The 20,317-nt window shown below is 38.8% G+C and overlaps 1 protein-coding gene across 6 annotated transcripts in view; it reads left to right on the top strand.

Annotated features, from left to right (window-relative positions):
• TRPC3 (transient receptor potential cation channel subfamily C member 3) overlaps window positions 1-20,317 on the top strand; it is a 79,958-nt gene that overhangs the window by 17,726 nt on the left and 41,915 nt on the right. For 5 of the 6 annotated variants that reach the window (XM_017852631.1, XM_017852630.1, XM_017852629.1 and 2 more), the window contains exons 2-4: window positions 4,995-5,262; window positions 7,649-8,152; window positions 15,172-15,360. In XM_017852631.1, coding sequence (XP_017708120.1) covers window positions 4,995-5,262; window positions 7,649-8,152; window positions 15,172-15,360 — 961 coding nt within the window. Of the gene's footprint in view, window positions 1-4,994; window positions 5,263-7,380; window positions 8,153-15,171; window positions 15,361-20,317 lie in introns of all 6 variants that reach the window. The other variant, XM_017852633.1, reaches the window with a different exon arrangement.

The raw sequence follows: 20,317 nt of genomic DNA, 5'->3' as shown, positions 1-20,317 counted from the left end.
TTAATAATTCAGACACTTGAGTACCGGAGCCTGAGGTTGCAGGGAGGCAGAGGTTCCGGCGAGCCAAGATCCTGCCACTACACTCCAGCCTGGGTGACAGAGTAAGACTCTGTCCCAAATAACTTAAAACAGGTTTAAAACACATGGAATATAGGATATTTGGTTTTAAATCTATGTGAGAAATCATTTTAAAAAGGAGAAAGACTGTGCCAGAAATTTGGAATAAGATAGTAATAATAATTGAGCAGTTTTAGTTCCTAGCTATATTCCTGGATACCATAAGAGGGGTCAGGGGAGTGAGGGTTATAAAGTTTTTATTATTAAAGGACAAAAACTCATCTGAAGAGAGAGGCTTGTTGATTTGCAAGTCTAGGTTGACTTTGGCACTTTAATCCTCATAAAAGGTACAAAGAATACTATAGTGAACAATCTCTTTAACTCTTTAATTGTTTTTGAAAACATACAATAATATTTTTAAAATATCACTCCTTCATAAAAGCAAGGTCTTGACATTAAATGGTCACTGCTGAAGGCATTTCTGTAGGCTGCCTACTTGCTATGCTGTGGTTTAGGTAAATAGCTTCCTGGAGACCAAATTTTAAATAGTTAATAAAGTTTAGGGAAACTAAATGAATGTGAGGCTACTTGTCCCTTAGCCCGTGCTGCTCAAACATATTATTTCGCCTTCATTTTTGGCAGGACCAGAGTGACAACTGCGTGAAGGCCTCATAGTCAGGGGTCATTGATCCAGGATGCTCCATTATTTTTATATTGGAGGTTCCCAGGAATTGTAAAGGACTTTCATTTAAAGTATGTATTTCAAGGTCCAACCATGAGAGATTCTGATTTAGTTCATCTGGAATGGGGCCCAGAAATCTGATTTCAACAAGCCTTCCAAGTGACCTTGAGGCAGGTAGTACTCAGGTCACACTTAGAGAAACCCTGTTGGAGGTCAGATGAGTTGATAGCAAAGTTATGAAAACTGAGGAGTGTTACTTGTATTTTAGCTTCTGAATAGAGTAGAGCAGAGGGTTCCCTATGGTTCCACCACAATATTTCTCAGAAGAGCCTTTCATCTGCTTAAGTGTTTTGTTTGGACAAATTCTAGGATCCCAAGAAGCATGAAAAAAAAAATGTTTTGCCTTAAAATGTATTGTCAGTGTCCTCATTCAGGCTGGCATGACAAAATATCATAGAATGGGTGACTAAAAAAACAAACAAAAAAAACCCAGAAATTTATTTTCTTCCAGTTCTGGAAACTGGAAGTCTGAGATCAGGGTGCCAGCATGTTCGGTTTCTGGAGAGGTACCTTGTAGGTGGCCACCTTCTCAATGTTTCCTTACATAGGAGGTAGAAGGGTGAGGGGAGCAAGCCCTTTTGTCCTATAAAGGCATTAATCCCATCATCAGAGCCCCATCTTTATGATCCTGTGATTTCATAATAATCTCCCAAAGGCTCTATCTCCAAATACTATCACATTACGGGTTAGGGCTCAACATATGAATTCTGTGGAGACACAATTTGGCAGTTGGATATTACTAGCTATCTGTATTAGTCAAAAGGAGCTTAAACATGGCCCTCATAGATCTGCGGGTCAGTGGTACTCCACTGCTTTTACTAGAAAGACGTCCCTGCAGAATGTACTGTCTGTCACAGCGTTGAATGACCCATTGGATGAAGATCAGAGGGTAGGAAATTCCTGGCAAAATAATTTTAGTGTTAAAATTGCTAGAGTTAAACATTCTGTCGTCCCATTCACCCACATTCCTTCCCTATTTTTCATGCTAGAAGAGATACATTGTCAAGGCCAGCTGAGATTATGTTTATGTATTGTGGATGATGTGAATATTGACTCATTCCATCAGTTCAGACTAATGAAATTTATCTTAGTACTATAAGGAAAGTTAACAAAAAGACACTTCCATTTGTGAATTTACCATAAGATGAGTGACATTGTCAGCTCTTTTATTTTGAAAAAACAGTATAATTTGTTCTAATTGAGATATCTGACTTCTCAGTGTCATAAGTTTTAAAGACAAAATAAAATGACATGTGATTTGTTCTAAAATCAGACATTTCAGTTCAAATATATAGTATGGAGGTATAGCTTCTGAAGGAATAAGATAGCATTAAGAAAAAACTTAAAATACTAAGAAATACAAAGGAAAATTCATGAAAGAATGATGTCCTAATATTCTCAACCCAGTGTCTTTTGGGAGAAATAATAGGATTTTTATAAGTGATTTTCCCTGTAGGTAGCAATCATTAAATTAAAAGCCTTTCCACCAAGATGTCACACTTTAATAAGAGTTTATTTTCCCAAAGATAACCCCTCTGAGTATTGAAATTCTGACATATATACTCCGCATATATTTCCTCTCATCAATATATAATATTTTATACAACATGGAATTTCTGATCATTTGAAGAATATCAATTCATAGATTAATAATAAAAATATTGACCCAATGAAGTCAGTACCACTAATAGTCATAAAACATACTTATTGCTATCATATTTACAAGATTTGTTTAAAATCCTTGTCATAGAGTTTGGTCTTGTGACAAAGTTCTCTTCTATGCAGTTCTTGTCCACCTAAAAGTCATTATTATACCAACACACACACACACCCCCCACATATGTCCCCCAACTCAGACTTGCACCCTGCCCTTGTCTCCCACACATACCACACATCATACACTCTACTCCACACCCTCCCCTACACATCATACCCTACTCATAACAGCCAAATACAGGACATTTATTTTGCTTCAGAAAGATTATAATGTAATGATTTCTAATAAATACTTATATTTTAACATTTTTGTCAACTAAGGGATTAAAATAAAATTTTAATAAATAAAATTTAAAGCATTAATTTTATGTTTAATAAAGAGATTCACACTGTGGTTAAAACTATTCAAAATATGCAAGAGGGTATAAGTGAAAAGTGAAAGTCCCCCTTCCTCTGTAACTTCTTAGTCCCAGCCCGGATATGACTTCAAAAGCTTCATGTGTTCATTTCTAGAAACTGCTACAAATACATATGTGTATATAAAACAAATATGTTTATTTAATTTTAAAAGTCAATCAGTTGACACTAGTCGAGCCATTAGAATTGGGTGCCGGTCACAGCACTGTGTCCTTGCATAAGTCAACAAGCCTCTCTGGGGACTCCTTTAGTTGCCATGCCTCTATAGAGTCAGGCTTGCCCAGCCACATTTGCCTTAGTCCCTATCCGGGAGACCTTCTGCCAGAGGCTTCTGTGCTCCTCTCTCTGTTTGGGGCCCTCAGAGCTGAAAACGGAGTTGGCGCTAGGCTGCCTCTGGTTCCTCTTGCCAGGGAAGCTTCCCAATTTAGTCATCCACCCCAGGCACCCAGGGAGGCCAGTATCCTCTCTAGTTAATTTTCAACTTCTGACTCCACGAATACAGTTTTTTCAATGGTAGGAGGTATTTCTGGAATATATATTCTAGAAATAAAGCATTTTCTTTTCTAGCCATTCACTTTTAACTTTGACTTATTTGCTTCAAAAGTCAGTATTGTGGAAAAGCTTTATCTGGTACTTTTGGTACAATTCATCCCACCAAAATCACAGATTTTAAAAGGAAGTTATCTTGAATGTTGGAACTGGGTAAGGTAAGATACAGATTTATACAATATTTGTGCAAAATTTTAATAGCCACCAAAATATTGCACAGATTATTGAAAGATTATAGATAGTCACAATGTTAAAAGTGTTTATTTAGCATTGTTTTCAGAGACTCTGAATTTCTGAAAAGCTTTTATTCATAAGGAAAATCTGGAGAACTTTATAAAATTCGATTTTATACCTGGCATAAGGATGATGCACAAGGAAATGAAATTATTTACCTAACATCACGGAAATTAAGATGTGAACTCAAATCACTGTACACATCAATTGACGTAACTTTTATAATGCAGCTAAATAAATCTCAACTAATGTGGTTGTGTTAGGATTTCAGTGCGCATTGATCTGGATGTACAATTAGTGCCCAGCTGCTTTACTCACAAAGTAATTCTAGTGATTTTAAACCATAATCAAACCTTATCCTTTGAGTTCCAAGAGGCAAATATGTAATACTAGTAATTAAATAATTCTCATTACAAAGGCACAGTTGTTTTCAATAAAATCAATCTAGGTTGATGCTCAAATTTTAAATTGCTAAATCTTGTCTGCATCTCTGAAAAGATAAATCTTGTAACTTAGGGATGGGTGAATCCCCTTAAGAGAAATGCATAAGGTGGAGGGTGTGGGGCGAGTGGCAGGTATCTGTAGTCCTAGCTACTTGGGAGGCGGAGGCGGAGGATTGCTTGAGCCTAAGAGTTCAGGGCTGCAGCTGTGATCTTGCCACTGCACTCTAGCTTGGGCCACAGAGACTCTGTCTCTAAAAAAATATTTAAATAAACAAAATTTTAAAGAGAAAAGATGAAACTAAGATCCTGCAAGATGATACTTGGCCTAAACCCTGTGCTTTTTTAGGGGCTGAGGGTCAATGATTTTATTTAGTTAAAAGGATGCAATGACTTGGCAGGAGTGTTTTGGTCTCATTCTTGAAAAAATTAACTTCCCTTAGCCTTCAAGCCTAGTACTTTAATGCCAAGTACCTGCAAGCCTCAATGTCCAAGACTTTTAAGAGCAGAAGGTACGATGAGTTACATCTTTACTAGGGTCACAAGGAAGGCATGGGTATATGGAAATTTTATTATTCCATCTGAATATCATGTTCTAGAGAACAGGAGCGTTTGTTCTGAAGGGCTACCGGCTCCCTTCTGGGATCTAGCAGCCAGGGTTAGATCACAGGTGTCACTTTCAGGCAAGTAGTTAGCAACGATATCGCTAGCAACTGAGCCGGCCCCGTGCAGACAGAGGTTTGCAGTGGGTACTGTGTATTACAGAAAGGGCCCTGACATGTGAAAGGAAGGAATATGCCCTAATATTCTACAGTTATTTTATCGTTGCTACTGATTAGGTCCATGGAGGGAAGCCCATCCCTGAGACGCATGACGGTGATGCGGGAGAAGGGTCGCCGCCAGGCTGTCAGGGGCCCGGCCTTCATGTTCAATGACCGGGGCACCAGCCTCACCGCCGAGGAGGAGCGCTTCCTCGACGCCGCCGAGTACGGCAACATCCCAGTGGTGCGCAAAATGCTGGAGGAGTCCAAGACGCTGAACGTCAACTGCGTGGACTACATGGGCCAGAACGCGCTGCAGCTGGCTGTGGGCAACGAGCACCTGGAGGTGACCGAGCTGCTGCTCAANAAAACTATTCAAAATATGCAAGAGGGTATAAGTGAAAAGTGAAAGTCCCCCTTCCTCTGTAACTTCTTAGTCCCAGCCCGGATATGACTTCAAAAGCTTCATGTGTTCATTTCTAGAAACTGCTACAAATACATATGTGTATATAAAACAAATATGTTTATTTAATTTTTAAAAGTCAATCAGTTGACACTAGTCGAGCCATTAGAATTGGGTGCCGGTCACAGCACTGTGTCCTTGCATAAGTCAACAAGCCTCTCTGGGGACTCCTTTAGTTGCCATGCCTCTATAGAGTCAGGCTTGCCCAGCCACATTTGCCTTAGTCCCTATCCGGGAGACCTTCTGCCAGAGGCTTCTGTGCTCCTCTCTCTGTTTGGGGCCCTCAGAGCTGAAAACGGAGTTGGCGCTAGGCTGCCTCTGGTTCCTCTTGCCAGGGAAGCTTCCCAATTTAGTCATCCACCCCAGGCACCCAGGGAGGCCAGTATCCTCTCTAGTTAATTTTCAACTTCTGACTCCACGAATACAGTTTTTTCAATGGTAGGAGGTATTTCTGGAATATATATTCTAGAAATAAAGCATTTTCTTTTCTAGCCATTCACTTTTAACTTTGACTTATTTGCTTCAAAAGTCAGTATTGTGGAAAAAGCTTTATCTGGTACTTTTTGGTACAATTCATCCCACCAAAAATCACAGATTTTTAAAAGGAAGTTATCTTGAATGTTGGAACTGGGTAAGGTAAGATACAGATTTATACAATATTTGTGCAAAATTTTAATAGCCACCAAAATATTGCACAGATTATTGAAAGATTATAGATAGTCACAATGTTAAAAGTGTTTATTTAGCATTGTTTTTCAGAGACTCTGAATTTCTGAAAAAGCTTTTTATTCATAAGGAAAATCTGGAGAACTTTATAAAATTCGATTTTATACCTGGCATAAGGATGATGCACAAGGAAATGAAATTATTTACCTAACATCACGGAAATTAAGATGTGAACTCAAATCACTGTACACATCAATTGACGTAACTTTTATAATGCAGCTAAATAAATCTCAACTAATGTGGTTGTGTTAGGATTTCAGTGCGCATTGATCTGGATGTACAATTAGTGCCCAGCTGCTTTACTCACAAAGTAATTCTAGTGATTTTTAAACCATAATCAAACCTTATCCTTTGAGTTCCAAGAGGCAAATATGTAATACTAGTAATTAAATAATTCTCATTACAAAGGCACAGTTGTTTTCAATAAAATCAATCTAGGTTGATGCTCAAATTTTTAAATTGCTAAATCTTGTCTGCATCTCTGAAAAGATAAATCTTGTAACTTAGGGATGGGTGAATCCCCTTAAGAGAAATGCATAAGGTGGAGGGTGTGGGGGCGAGTGGCAGGTATCTGTAGTCCTAGCTACTTGGGAGGCGGAGGCGGAGGATTGCTTGAGCCTAAGAGTTCAGGGCTGCAGCTGTGATCTTGCCACTGCACTCTAGCTTGGGCCACAGAGACTCTGTCTCTAAAAAAATATTTAAATAAACAAAAATTTTAAAGAGAAAAAGATGAAACTAAGATCCTGCAAGATGATACTTGGCCTAAACCCTGTGCTTTTTTAGGGGGCTGAGGGTCAATGATTTTATTTAGTTAAAAGGATGCAATGACTTGGCAGGAGTGTTTTGGTCTCATTCTTGAAAAAATTAACTTCCCTTAGCCTTCAAGCCTAGTACTTTAATGCCAAGTACCTGCAAGCCTCAATGTCCAAGACTTTTAAGAGCAGAAGGTACGATGAGTTACATCTTTACTAGGGTCACAAGGAAGGCATGGGTATATGGAAATTTTTATTATTCCATCTGAATATCATGTTCTAGAGAACAGGAGCGTTTGTTCTGAAGGGCTACCGGCTCCCTTCTGGGATCTAGCAGCCAGGGTTAGATCACAGGTGTCACTTTCAGGCAAGTAGTTAGCAACGATATCGCTAGCAACTGAGCCGGCCCCGTGCAGACAGAGGTTTGCAGTGGGTACTGTGTATTACAGAAAGGGCCCTGACATGTGAAAGGAAGGAATATGCCCTAATATTCTACAGTTATTTTATCGTTGCTACTGATTAGGTCCATGGAGGGAAGCCCATCCCTGAGACGCATGACGGTGATGCGGGAGAAGGGTCGCCGCCAGGCTGTCAGGGGCCCGGCCTTCATGTTCAATGACCGGGGCACCAGCCTCACCGCCGAGGAGGAGCGCTTCCTCGACGCCGCCGAGTACGGCAACATCCCAGTGGTGCGCAAAATGCTGGAGGAGTCCAAGACGCTGAACGTCAACTGCGTGGACTACATGGGCCAGAACGCGCTGCAGCTGGCTGTGGGCAACGAGCACCTGGAGGTGACCGAGCTGCTGCTCAAGAAGGAGAACCTGGCGCGCATTGGCGACGCCCTGCTGCTCGCCATCAGCAAGGGCTACGTGCGCATCGTAGAGGCCATCCTCAACCACCCTGGCTTCGCCGCCAGCAAGCGCCTCACCCTCAGCCCCTGCGAGCAGGAGCTGCAGGACGACGACTTCTACGCTTACGACGAGGACGGCACGCGCTTCTCGCCGGACATCACCCCCATCATCCTGGCGGCGCACTGCCAGAAATACGAAGTGGTACACATGCTGCTGATGAAGGGCGCCAGGATCGAGCGGCCGCACGACTATTTCTGCAAGTGCGGGGACTGCACGGAGAAGCAGAGGCACGACTCCTTCAGCCACTCGCGCTCGAGGATCAACGCCTATAAGGGACTGGCCAGCCCAGCGTACCTCTCATTGTCCAGCGAAGACCCGGTGCTCACGGCCCTAGAGCTCAGCAACGAGCTGGCCAAGCTGGCCAACATAGAGAAGGAGTTCAAGGTAAGCTTTGCGCTCTACCCCGGCTGCTCTGCGTGCTCACCCACTTCCCCACTGCTGCCTGGCCCGTTCTGCCACCGTTCGCTCCACATTCGGTTTTGCCCAGTGAATGTGAAATCACAAGGGACTGAGCGCGTCATTCAGACCTCGTCGGATGTTTTCTTTTTCCCTCTCAATGATGGTGCTGTGACAAATTCGCTTTGGGGATCCAGTATTCTGGATCAGAGAGCTATAATTATGGTGCCGCTCTGTGTTCTGGGTAAGCATTAAATAAAACTCAAGATTTCTCCCCTTTTTGCTAAAAGGAGGGTTTTGGTGTGACTTTTTGTCTTCCAAATCCTTCCTCCTGTTTTGTAGTTAGTTGTATGGTAGCACATAAGTAGTAATAGTTTGTTTTATTTCCCCTGAGGGAGTGTACCGTTTCTGGAGGTCCTGCAATACTAGGTCTGTGTTGGACTGGACAGAGCAAGCTCCCATTCCATCTCCAGGATAGTGTTAGTTTTGAATGCACTGTTCATTGGCCCAAGCATTTGTGTATCCCTTTAGAATCAAAAGTCAAAAGACCAATAAAAAATACTATTAAAGTCACTTCACTGATATGACAAAATGCCTCTCCCTGAATTCCACATATGTATAGTCAGCATGGTGAGCCGTAGATGTCAGTTCAATCTAGAAATATGAGGACAGCAAAGTGATTTGCTTTAAGGGATTTTTTTAATGAGTGAACTTTTTTTCTGGACATTATTTTCAGTCAAGCAGTATTATTTATTTTTATAAAAATTATATATTAACGACAGATCATTTTTATTTTTTAGTCAGTTGCTACCTCCTATGCATTTTGATTGGTTCTGGCTACTAAATCTGGGTATTTCATAGTTCTGATCAATATCATTTAGACTGTTTTTGGCAGGTTCTTGTCTCCCATTTCCCATCTAAAAAGATGATTGTAGACATCAATTCCTTAAATTATTTTCTAGATGCTAAGTTAATCTTTTCGTTGAGTGTTATGGTATCAGATCACAGAAAAGTGATTATTCTTTCACATCTGAATATAGTTTTTATAGTTAGTGAGATTTACACAAATGCAACTAGCAATATAATTCAGGTTACAGAAAATATACTTTGCCCCGGTGTTGCAAGAAAATGGTGGGAAAGTGGTCTCATCCCTTTTCCATACACACAAAATTCCCTGGATATCCATCAATGCTCATTTTGTCCCAGTGGCGATCTGGACTTACTATAATTTTGTTAATCCATTAAAATTTTTTTCTGATGTAAAAGCTACACACATTTATTGTAAAAATTTTCCAAAAAAGGTAAAATACAAAGAAGAAAGTAAATATTACTTTGTATCGAATCCCTTTGAAGAGATTCATTATGTGGTATTTGAAAAGATTTATTTACTTGGACCCCAAATGATTTTTTTTTAGATAGAACTCAGAGCAAGTTGGAAACTCCAAATTCTGTTTAGAGACAGTAGAAAAGCAAGTAGGTAAAGCACTTTTAAATATCACTTTGTTATTTTGAAACAGTAATTAAAACATAATTCTAAACGTATTTATTTTCCACTGTTTCAAATGCCACACAAACCTTGTTTTACACATTTTCTTGACATACTGAAAGTCTGCAAGAGATTCTATAAAGGAATATTTTCTAAGATCATGTTTTAATAATTTACTAAAGATGGTGATGTTTGCAATTCCACCCAGAGACGTCAGCTCAGTGCAACCATGGTAAGAGAATTTGTTATTCATAGTTTTACCCTGAAGCTGGCTCGATCCATATTGGTAATGCTTAGAATCTCTTTCATTGTAACGTAAAGAGTCACCTCTGATTACCTTTCAAGGGTGGGGAAATATCACAAATGAAGAGGCAAAAAGAGAGAAAACACAGTTGAGTTCTAGAGAACATCTATAAAGCTGCCAAATATCTATAAGGATATGCAAACATCATCTAAATCTCCCAGTTCTTTTTTCTAGATTATATGGAAAGTGCTTGTGTAGCAAGATAGCCCTCTCTGAGCCAAAATTAAGACAGTTCTTTAGAAATTATAGTCTCCAAGGACTTCATGTCTCTCTCCCCTAACTCAATGTGCCTTTTCTCTCTCATTTTTACCTGTCCTTGTTATTCCTTTCTTATCTGTCTTTATTTCACCTTTCTCCCCTCTTGTCCCATGTTCATGTCCATCTGTCAGGGCTTTAGACAGACAGAGAAAATAGTGCTTCCATAGCACTGACCCAGAGACTCTGAGCTCTGAAAGGGCAGTGAAAATGAAGCTCATTTCTGAAGCAAGCAGGTAACCTAATTTGCCCTATTCCATGGTGTTCACTATATTCTTCCCATGGGGACTTTGAGCTCAAAGTGTTAGCCTTGAAATAAAAACATAGTTCCCTAGTGAAAAAGAGGTGATTTTTTTCCTTTTAAAACACCTATATTTATTTTATCTTATCAATGGCCCATATATCTAGTATCTCACCCCTGAAATTGCCATCATTTAGGTGCTTCAGAGAATATTCTCAGCCACTCTGCAGTTTTCACATTTCTTTGAGAAATACAGTAGGCATGGTGCTGAAAACATATGAAGGTCAATGCCCTAAGAGGTCAAACATTCTAGGATACAGATTTAGATAAATTAGTGGAGGATAGCTCGGTGACAGGTTATTAAAGAAATATTTTGGATATGCAAATGCTGTTTGAAGCTATTCTGAGAAACAGAATATTGGAAGGATAGACTCTTGGTCTAATCCTCCAAAATGTCAGTGGCAAGGAAGCCAGTCATTTATTAAGCTGTGAGAACGCAAATTGAAATTTTCTAGTTCTGACTGAGTCATGACGCACCTTTTTTGTAAAAATAAAGAAGTGGGGAGAGGCGTTTGCTTCCCTGTGCCTCAATTCTCCTCTCCTTAAAGCTGAAAAAAAAAAAAAAAAAAAAAAAAAAAATCACCTTATATCACACTACAGCTGTAAGAAAAAAGAATGAATATAAAAAGCAAGAGACATTTTATAGCAGGAAAATACTCTAGGAATCATCTTTCATTTTGCAAAAGAGAAAGCAAAGGCTATAGGCAACATTTCATATGCTAAGCCTAGATTTGAGTGTCTTGAGTCCCAGTCGTAGGTATTATATCTAATATAATGTACCTGGTAATATCGAAGCACTTCTTAGCACCTAATTTGTATCAAACATGTTCTAAGCATTTAATCCTCATAGTACCAATATTGGGTAGGATTATTCATGTCAGAGACATAAAGTGAATACCACAATATCACACAGCTAGTAGGTGGTAAAGCAGTATTTGAGCCCAGGAAGTCTGGCTTCAGACTCTATGCTTTTAATCACTATGATAACTTGCCTCTTTTGTTATTAGGGAAGGCCTGACAGAACCAAGCCTGTTAAGAGTTGAATTTCAGTTTTCCTCTTCAGGATAAAAAAGGATTAGAATGATAATTAAACCACATACATTAAAAGGAGTGTGCAGAACCTGTAGATATACTGTAATGAAGACTGAACTTCACTGTTCTTCCTCTGGCTTGATCGGATCCTTAGGGTTTTAAGTTCTGCTCTATAGGGTGTGCAGTAGGTCCACCTGCTGACTGTGGAGGGCTGTGGTAATGGATGAGTGGTTTATTAAAGACCATTATGCAAAAGTAACTTAAGAAAAAATTATTAGAAAATGTAGACCAGAAAATGGTCTGATCTGTGAAGTAACATGGTGGAATTACCATTCAATGCGGCCTCATGGTGGAATTAAGAGTCAATACGGACTTTACATAGATGATTGCTTTTGCAGCTGAAGAGAGGCTGTTCTTACCTGGAGTTCTCCATCTTTCCCAGTGAGCTCTGCATAGGTTTAAAAAAAGGTATCCAATTACTGTAACAAAAGAAATCACCATTATCTCCAGTTCTGATTATTTTCTGCACTCTGGCAACAGACTTCTTTAAGTGGGAAATGTTTAAATTGTTATAAAAACAAACAGTGCTGTCCTTGCAATATGTTTGATTATCAGTTTTTTGGATTATTTACTGATCTTCCAGTGGATGTGAAAAAAAGCTTCCCTTAAAACTAAACAGGTTATAGACTATAATTTTATAAGTAATGAGTTATTATTTAGGTATTACTGCAGATGTGGGTACTAAGTTTTCTTCAAAGCATGGAAAGTAGCCTCTTTCTATTTCTGATCAATGGAGAAATGACCACCCTATGTTGTACCAAATCTTACAGAACAGTCTGAACTGAAGAATAACCTGAGGAAATTTCATCTAAAAAAATCGTATTAAAAGGGAAGCTTTATATGGAAACGGGCATGGATTTAATACTTCTTCTGGATGCTATAATAAAATATTTCATTAGTCTTTCAGGAATGGAAAGCAGATGGATATTTAACTGACACTCTGCACAGAAACCAGAGACTGAACATTTTATTAATTTTATCAGTTGCATGGTACCAACTTGAATGGAAACTAAAGATTGAAGTTTTATTCATTTTATCTGTTCCCTTATGAGGGGAAAAGGATTAACTGTAACTGTTCTTTATCTGAATTTCCGATATCTGAAATGGAAACTATTCTAATCTGTGTAGCCTTTAAACAGTCTCTCTTCTTCTTGTTTATTTTGGCTGATGACGTGGTTTTGCCCATCAAATCACATTAATTATTTAAAGGAAAAAAGTTGGAATTCTTCATATCTTTTTTTTAAGTATGATTTTTGGAAGCCCAGTAATTCTACTGTGCCAAATATTACTTAGATATATAGACACTTACAGTGTCTCAGGACATGTTACAGTGGGGAATTCTGTTTTCCTCAAGTGTTCCACATTAGATTATTATCTGGTTAGCCTTCCTAATAGGCTAGAATTTTAGTGAAAGTCATAAAAGTAGAACTGGGGTTTCCAAAAATGAGACACTTTCTCGGGAGATGGTCGTTGACACCTTCATTAGAACAAATGGACTAGAAACAAAGCTCCATTCAGAAGGCAACAAGGAATGCTACCAACTGACTTACTTATAGTAGTCCATGGCAGTATATAAGTATGCAAATGAAATTAAAGATTCATGGATTATTTTTAGCAAGGTGTTAGTTCCAGTGGCCTGGAAATTTTTCTCTCAGTTACTGAATTCTGTAACCCTTGAGAATTCAATTACATACAATGATATATTTCTCTTCTTCTAGTTCTGCAGGGCACGATAATATGCCCTTCAGACAAACAAACAAACAGAAAACTCTCTGTATACAGGTGGGTATCCATCTACCTCTCTACATTCATTATAAACCAATTATTCTCAAACATAATATGTATCAGAATCATCTGGAGGGTGTGTGAAAACACAGATTGCTGGGCTCTTCCTCAGTTTCTAAATCAGGACATGTGGTCTGGGGTCTGAGAATTTGCATTTCTAACACATGCCCAGGTGCTGCTGATGCTGCTGTTCTGAGGACTACACTTTGAGAAGCAATGTCTCCAGTAAGGCAAGGGATAATGAACTGGACAAGTTATTTTTCACTGTCAACCTAAATAACAGAGAGAGAGGTTCTCTAAAAGAAAATGAGGCCGGGTGCAGTGACTCACGCCTGTAATCCCAGCACTTTGGGAGGCCCAGCTGGGCAGATCATTTGAGGTCAGGAGTTCAAGACTAGCCTAGCCAATATGGTGAAACCCCATCTCTACTGAAAATACAAAAAAATAGCCGGGTGTGGTGTCACCTGCCTGTAATCCCAGCTACTTGAGAGGTTGAGGCAGGAGAATTGCTTGAACCTGGGAGACGGAGGTTGCAGTGAGCCAAGATTGTGCCACTGCACTCCAGCCTGGCAACAGAGCAAGACTCCATCTCAAAAAAAAATAGAAAATCATATTTATCTGGGAATGTAATATTGCAGTGGAAATACAAGTGACATGGTAAACTCTGTGTGTATTCAGGGAGGTAAAGAAAGACAAGTTTTTTAAAGGAAAAGTGAGGAGGGCTACACTCCAGGAACAATAACAAAGGCAGAGCCAGTCCAAAGCTGTACAGGCAGTTGCTGGGCAGATGTCCTCACAGAGGTATTTTTTGTGTAAGGTTGCTATGGCCTTTATGCAAGGTTATGGTTTTTTGCACTCTCTTGTGATAGTTTTTTGTGTGAGAACCCTCCTTTCATGGCCTTCTCTGACTCTATTATTCAGGGATTTTTGTTTTGTGTTGTTTTTAATACAGTTGACTTAGTTTTGACAACTTTCATATCACATATAGTTGATCTTCTACATCAAATTGCCGTTTTAGAAAAATTGCCATTATAGAAAAATTTCCAGTGTAGAAATGGTCTTGTTTTGACTTTACAAGAACTATTGTTTGTACAAAAGAGGGAAAACTCTTTGATCCTTTGGTCTTTCAGCATACAATTTTTTGAGTAAATGCTTTTTAAAATTTTTAATTGACAAATTATTATTGTATATATTTATGGGGTACCATGGGATGCTTCGATAGATGTATACAATGTGAAATGATTAAATCAAGCTAATTAACATATCTATCACCTCACATTACTTTTTGTGGTAGTGAGATATTTGAAATTTACTCATCAATTTTGAAGTATATAATATAGTATTAAAGCTATAGTCACTGTGCTGTGCAGATAGATCTCAAAAACTTATTTCTCCTGTCTAAATGAAACTTTGTTCACTTTGACCAATATCTCCTCATTCCATCTCTACTTTACCCTACCTCTTATTCCCACCCCCTGCCTCTGGTAGCCACTTTTCTATTCTCTGAGTTTGACTTTTTTAGATTCCACATATAAGTGAGATTATTATCATGCCGTTTTCAGAACTATCTCGGATGGTAGGGCTGTTTGCAGGAGAAGGAAACCTGGCTAAGGGGTTGGGTGGGTGCAAATCCAGCCTATATTCAGTTCAACAAGCCTTGTATCCAGGTAGGCTGCAGCTTTCTACTCCCAAAAGAAGGGATACCTTTTTCTAATTCACCCAAACACTTTCCATTGAATAAAAGCAAATTATTTGTGTTAAAACACTAAACCTCTTGTTCTTAGAATGACTATCGGAAGCTCTCCATGCAGTGCAAAGACTTTGTGGTGGGTGTGCTGGATCTCTGCCGAGACTCAGAAGAGGTAGAAGCCATTCTGAATGGAGATCTGGAGTCAGCAGAACCTCTGGAGATACACAGGCACAAAGCTTCATTAAGTCGTGTCAAACTTGCCATTAAGTATGAAGTCAAAAAGGTAAGTGGGCCTACTTTCATCTAGTGCCATATTAGAATAAACATGTAATGCAAACTATGCCATAATCCTAGGAAAATTATTAAAATAATAAGACTAGATGCTAGTAGGCTGGGCAACATAGTTAGACCGTGTCTACAAAAAAATAAACAAAATTAGCTGGGCATGATGGCATGTGCCTGTAATCCCAACACTTTGGGGCCTGTAATCCCAGCACTTTGGGAGGCCAAAGCAGGAGGATCACTTGAGGCCAGGTGTTCAAGACCAGCTAGGCAACATAGCGAGACCCTGTCTCTACTAAAAATTTAAAAATTAGCCAGGCATGGTGGCACATGCCTGTAGTTCCAGCTACTTGGGAGGCTGAGGCAGGAGGATCACTTGAGCCCAGGAGATTTGAAGCTGCAGTAAGCAACAATAGCACCACTGCACTCCAGCCTGGGCAACAGAGCAAGCAAGTCCTTGTCTCAAAAAATAAAATAAAAAATAGATGCTATTGATAAAAGATTTTTTTGTGGGGGGTAAAGTTGCAAGTCAAATGTGTAGCTTCTGATCCTTTCTACTTTTTACCCATGGTGGGACCTTGAATAAGTCATAAATATATAAATTTCAGTTCCCTCATGTACAAGGAGGATAATATCTCTTATCTATTTCAGGGTTTTGGTGGAATTTAAATGGGTTATGATATGCAAAAGCACTCTGTAAACTGTTAATTACAATACAATTAATAATGCTGTTACTTGTATATGTTTTTATAAGGCACTTTTACATTCTTATGTGAATCCTTGCAGCAAGTCTGTTATTATTCATTTTATCTACAAAATACATCAGTAGATGATGGGGTTTCTATTCTACAAGGAAACTGAGGATTGCCAAGCTTCAATGATGTGTCTAAGGTCACACAACTATGGAGTTGGTCATGCAGGTGCCAGAAATAAAAATTATGATTTTTTACTCTGGTTACTGCAGAAAAACTGTTATGTGTTTCTATTTGCCAACTTGTATGGGGCTTTTAAATAATTCATAAAAATTGTAGTTATAATGTTTCACAATAATAAATATCTCAGTTATCCAGAATCCAATACTTTATACATGTTATATAACAGATTTTTTTGTACTTTAAGAGAAACTGATAAATGACAAAGAAATAATCTGTTATCAGCTCTGGTTTTACGAAGTTGATCAATTTGCAAAGAGACAAGTGTTCTGTCTTTTCTGCAGTGTGACATGGTGCTTAAGAGGGCAGGCACTAGAGCCAACCTGTAAGGATTCAGGTCCCGACACCACCATGTGCTCCTGTGTGACCATGGGCAAGTCACCTAACCATCCAGGCCTCCATCTGCTCACTAGTAAAGTGAAGACAATAGTTGTACCTACTTATTCATTTGTTTAAGGATTGCATGAGATAATGCATGTAAAGTGGTTAGCACACAGTAGTACATAGTGATTGCTCAATAAGTATTAGCTATTAATAATAACATTTCTACATTATGAAAATTCATACCCAGAGTGATGACTCTCAAGCTAGTTAATCCTCACTCATCAAAGACAGATTTCATGCCGCTTGTACTGAATCAAGTCCTTAGTAAGAGGAGTTTATTTAAGCAGGAAGGAATTTAGTAAGTGATATTGAGGAAGCTCACAGAATCCTAAGAAGAGGTACAGGAACAAGCTTATCTAAGCTGTGCTTCCAAAAACCTCACCCAGAACCAGGCACAGCGCTGACCTGCTAAGGGAGTTTCTGTGGCCCAAATGGAACAATTCTGTCTCTGCTGCTCCCATATCAGCACAGAGAGGATGCTCTGAATCCTGCCTGTTTTCATATGGCTCTTTCCACTGGTCAAAATGCCTCTGATCAGTGGACCTAAGCCAATGTTTGCACCCTAGCAGCAAGTGAGGATGGGGAAATCTCTCTCACTCTGTCGCTGTCTCTTTCTCCTCTTTCTCTCTCCCCTCCTGTCTGTCTTTCTCTCTTCTGACACACATACTTCTGCTACGTCAATGTAGAAAACTTATACACGTAGTATTTGCAAGATTTTGGTCAACCGTTAATGGCAGATCTCTCCTCTATTGCATAAGACAGTCAAATGTGAAGATTCTCAATAAAGATGGAAATAAAACCACTTTTCAAAGAAAGTATGTTACAAGATAATTAAATTGGCTAAATTGCCCTCCTCTCAGAGCGTTCTTGCTAGTTGAGGTTTAGTTATTAATATATTGAGGGAAAAGGATAATTTTGAGCAAGATTGATAGTAAACTGTTTTTCAGAAAACTCTGTGGAAATATATTCATACATCCTGCAATATGTATCTCTTTTCTTTGGCACCTGAGAGAATTGATTTCAGTTGTGACTGGTTTTTTATCATTGCTTTGAAAGTGTTATATGAGCAGAGACAGCTCATCTACACTTGTGCTTCTGTCAACTAAACTGCCTTGCAGAGTTTCTTTCTTCCTGCATGTTAACTTTAAATAAATTGGCATGTAGGTTACAATGTATGAGGTGTCGTTAATAATAAATTGATACCAGTCAACCATCAGGCAACCAAAAAAAATATTTAGAACTGTAAGGAGATTTAGGACTTTGCAAACCTTCTTGGTTTTGTTTGTTTTATGCTATAAAAGGAGTATTAATTAGAGTAAAGTCTTTGATTTGGAATCCTCACTCAATAAATGTATGTAAAAATTATATTCTAGAATAATAAATGTATGTAAGAATTCTGTTCTAGAATAATAAATGTGTATAAGAATTCTATTCCAGAGTACTTGCAAAGCCCCAATTCCTCCTTTCTTTCTTCCTTTCAAAGGCTTCCTTCATTTTCAGTCAACACTCACCCGTCTTCACTCTCACAAGGAGGAAAAATATCACCCTACCCACTCCTGCTGCTTCCTTTTCCCACCATCTCATTTCTAGTCTCCAAGCAAAACCACATCTTGGGTTATAATGATGCATAAACCCTGCCCACTCTGGCACAGAGGTAGTCTATGGCCATATGCAAGTCATTGGGATTTCAAAGTAACTTTATATGGACTCCCCTACCCCCTGATAACATAATAAAGTCATATTTATTCAAATCAACCCATAATTCCACCAAGGAAACCATTCCTATCTAATGGTAAGCCATATTGGCCGCATATGAGACTCAGGAAGTCTTTCTTCTCCCGACTGCCCAAGACCTACTCCCAGCTTTGGTTCTGAGTCTGTTGTCTTCTAACTGGGCTCATTATTCCCAGAGCTCTGGTCTTTCCTAGAAATCAAAGCGTGAGTTCAACTTAGGCCTTACAGAACTCAATGATACTTAATCCAGTAAATGAATATATAAAACACCAGAATAGGAAGTATCTGACCATGAATTTAATGTTTATGTCAGAAAGGACTTTCTAATATAAAAGCAAAGAAATCTCAAAGCAAAAATACAAATAATCTGGTCACATATAATTTAAAACCTCTGTATGACATCAGAAAGATTATAAACAAAAAAGTGAAGGGCAAACTGGGAAAAAATTTTTTTTATTATAACTCACAAAAGATTGATCTTCTTAATATCCCAAGAACTCAAACAAATTTGTAAGGAAAACATCCAGAGCCCTGTAGAAAAATTAGCACAAGGTTTGAATAGGCATGTCACAGAAGAGAAAATTCAAATGACTAACATGCATATTTAAAATTTTCAGACCTTCTAGTGATAAACGTATACTAATGTACAAATACCATTTTCCTTGTCTCAAACTAACAAAGAATAAAAATTTATAATTCTCAGTGCTGATAATAAAACAGCAACCATCTGCCTGCATCTTTACTAATAGGGAATGGATTTTGGAGATTATTCATCCTAAAATCTTTTTTTTTTTTTTTTTTTTTGAGGTGGAGTCTCACTGTCACCCACACTTTTGTGCAGTGGTGAGATCTCGGCTCACTGCAACCTCCGCCTCCCAGGTTCAAGTAAATTTCCTGCCTCAGCTTCCCAAGTAGCTGGGATTACAGGTGCCCATCACCATGCCTGGCTAATTTTTGTATTTTTAGTAGAGATGGGGTTTTACCATGTTGGCCAGGCTGGTCTTAAAATCCTGACCTCAAGTGATCCGCTCACCTCAGCCTCTCAGAGTGCTAGGATTACAGGTGTGAGCCACTGCGTCCAGCCTAAAATCATTTTTAAGGGATCTCTAAGGTAAATTATAAAACTGGAAGGATAGTAAACACTCTTACTATTTATAGAAATACCTATATTGTTCTTTGAAAAGAGAATGGAATAGACTGGAAGATGAAATTTGATTTTCTGAAAATGGGTACAGGAAAATTAATTTTAGGCAAAACACTAATTTTGTTTAATTAGAATAATGGACTATTTGCCCCTTCCAAAAAGTCTTGAGTTCTAATTCTGACTCTACCTCTATCCTGCTCTGTGATGTGCAGCTGAACATTAATCCACTCCCCACCATAGAAATAACCAAAGTTCTACCTGCTTCACCATGAGCTATGTCTATTGTGAGAAAGTTTTTGACAAAAGATACCACTGAATCTGGAAAACTGGGCTCTCAGAAAGAGAAGGAGAACATTTCCTGAGTTCTTCCTTTCTGTTCTCCTATTAATATTTCCTCCATAGTAGGATTAGATTTAAATGTAGAAAAGCCATCCTAAAAAGAAACATGCAGCAGTATAAACAGGATAAAAGCATCCATTGTGTATCCACTTTCTGTGCAAAAAGTATACATGGGAAGCCCAGAATTAAAGAAATGCAATGAGAGAGTGGTAAATATGCCACTGAGACTTTGGAATGGGTGTGCTGGCTGGCACAGTCCTGTGTCCTGTACTGCGTGGCCTCTTGTCCTGGTCTTCCCCAGGCACCAAGAGATAACAGAGCATTTTGCACTCAGCAAGTTTGAAAATCCAGAAAACCTGTGCAATATAAGTTTTGGGTTTATATTTCACAATTCATTGAGTTTTAAAAAGAAGTTGAATTGCCTA

The sequence above is a fragment of the Rhinopithecus bieti genome, unplaced genomic scaffold (assembly GCF_001698545.2).
Source record: "Rhinopithecus bieti isolate Rb0 unplaced genomic scaffold, ASM169854v2 scaffold_33326, whole genome shotgun sequence".
Lineage (NCBI taxonomy): Eukaryota > Metazoa > Chordata > Mammalia > Primates > Cercopithecidae > Rhinopithecus > Rhinopithecus bieti.
Note: the sequence above shows the minus strand (reverse complement) of the source record. Positions and strands in the feature narration are given on the sequence as shown.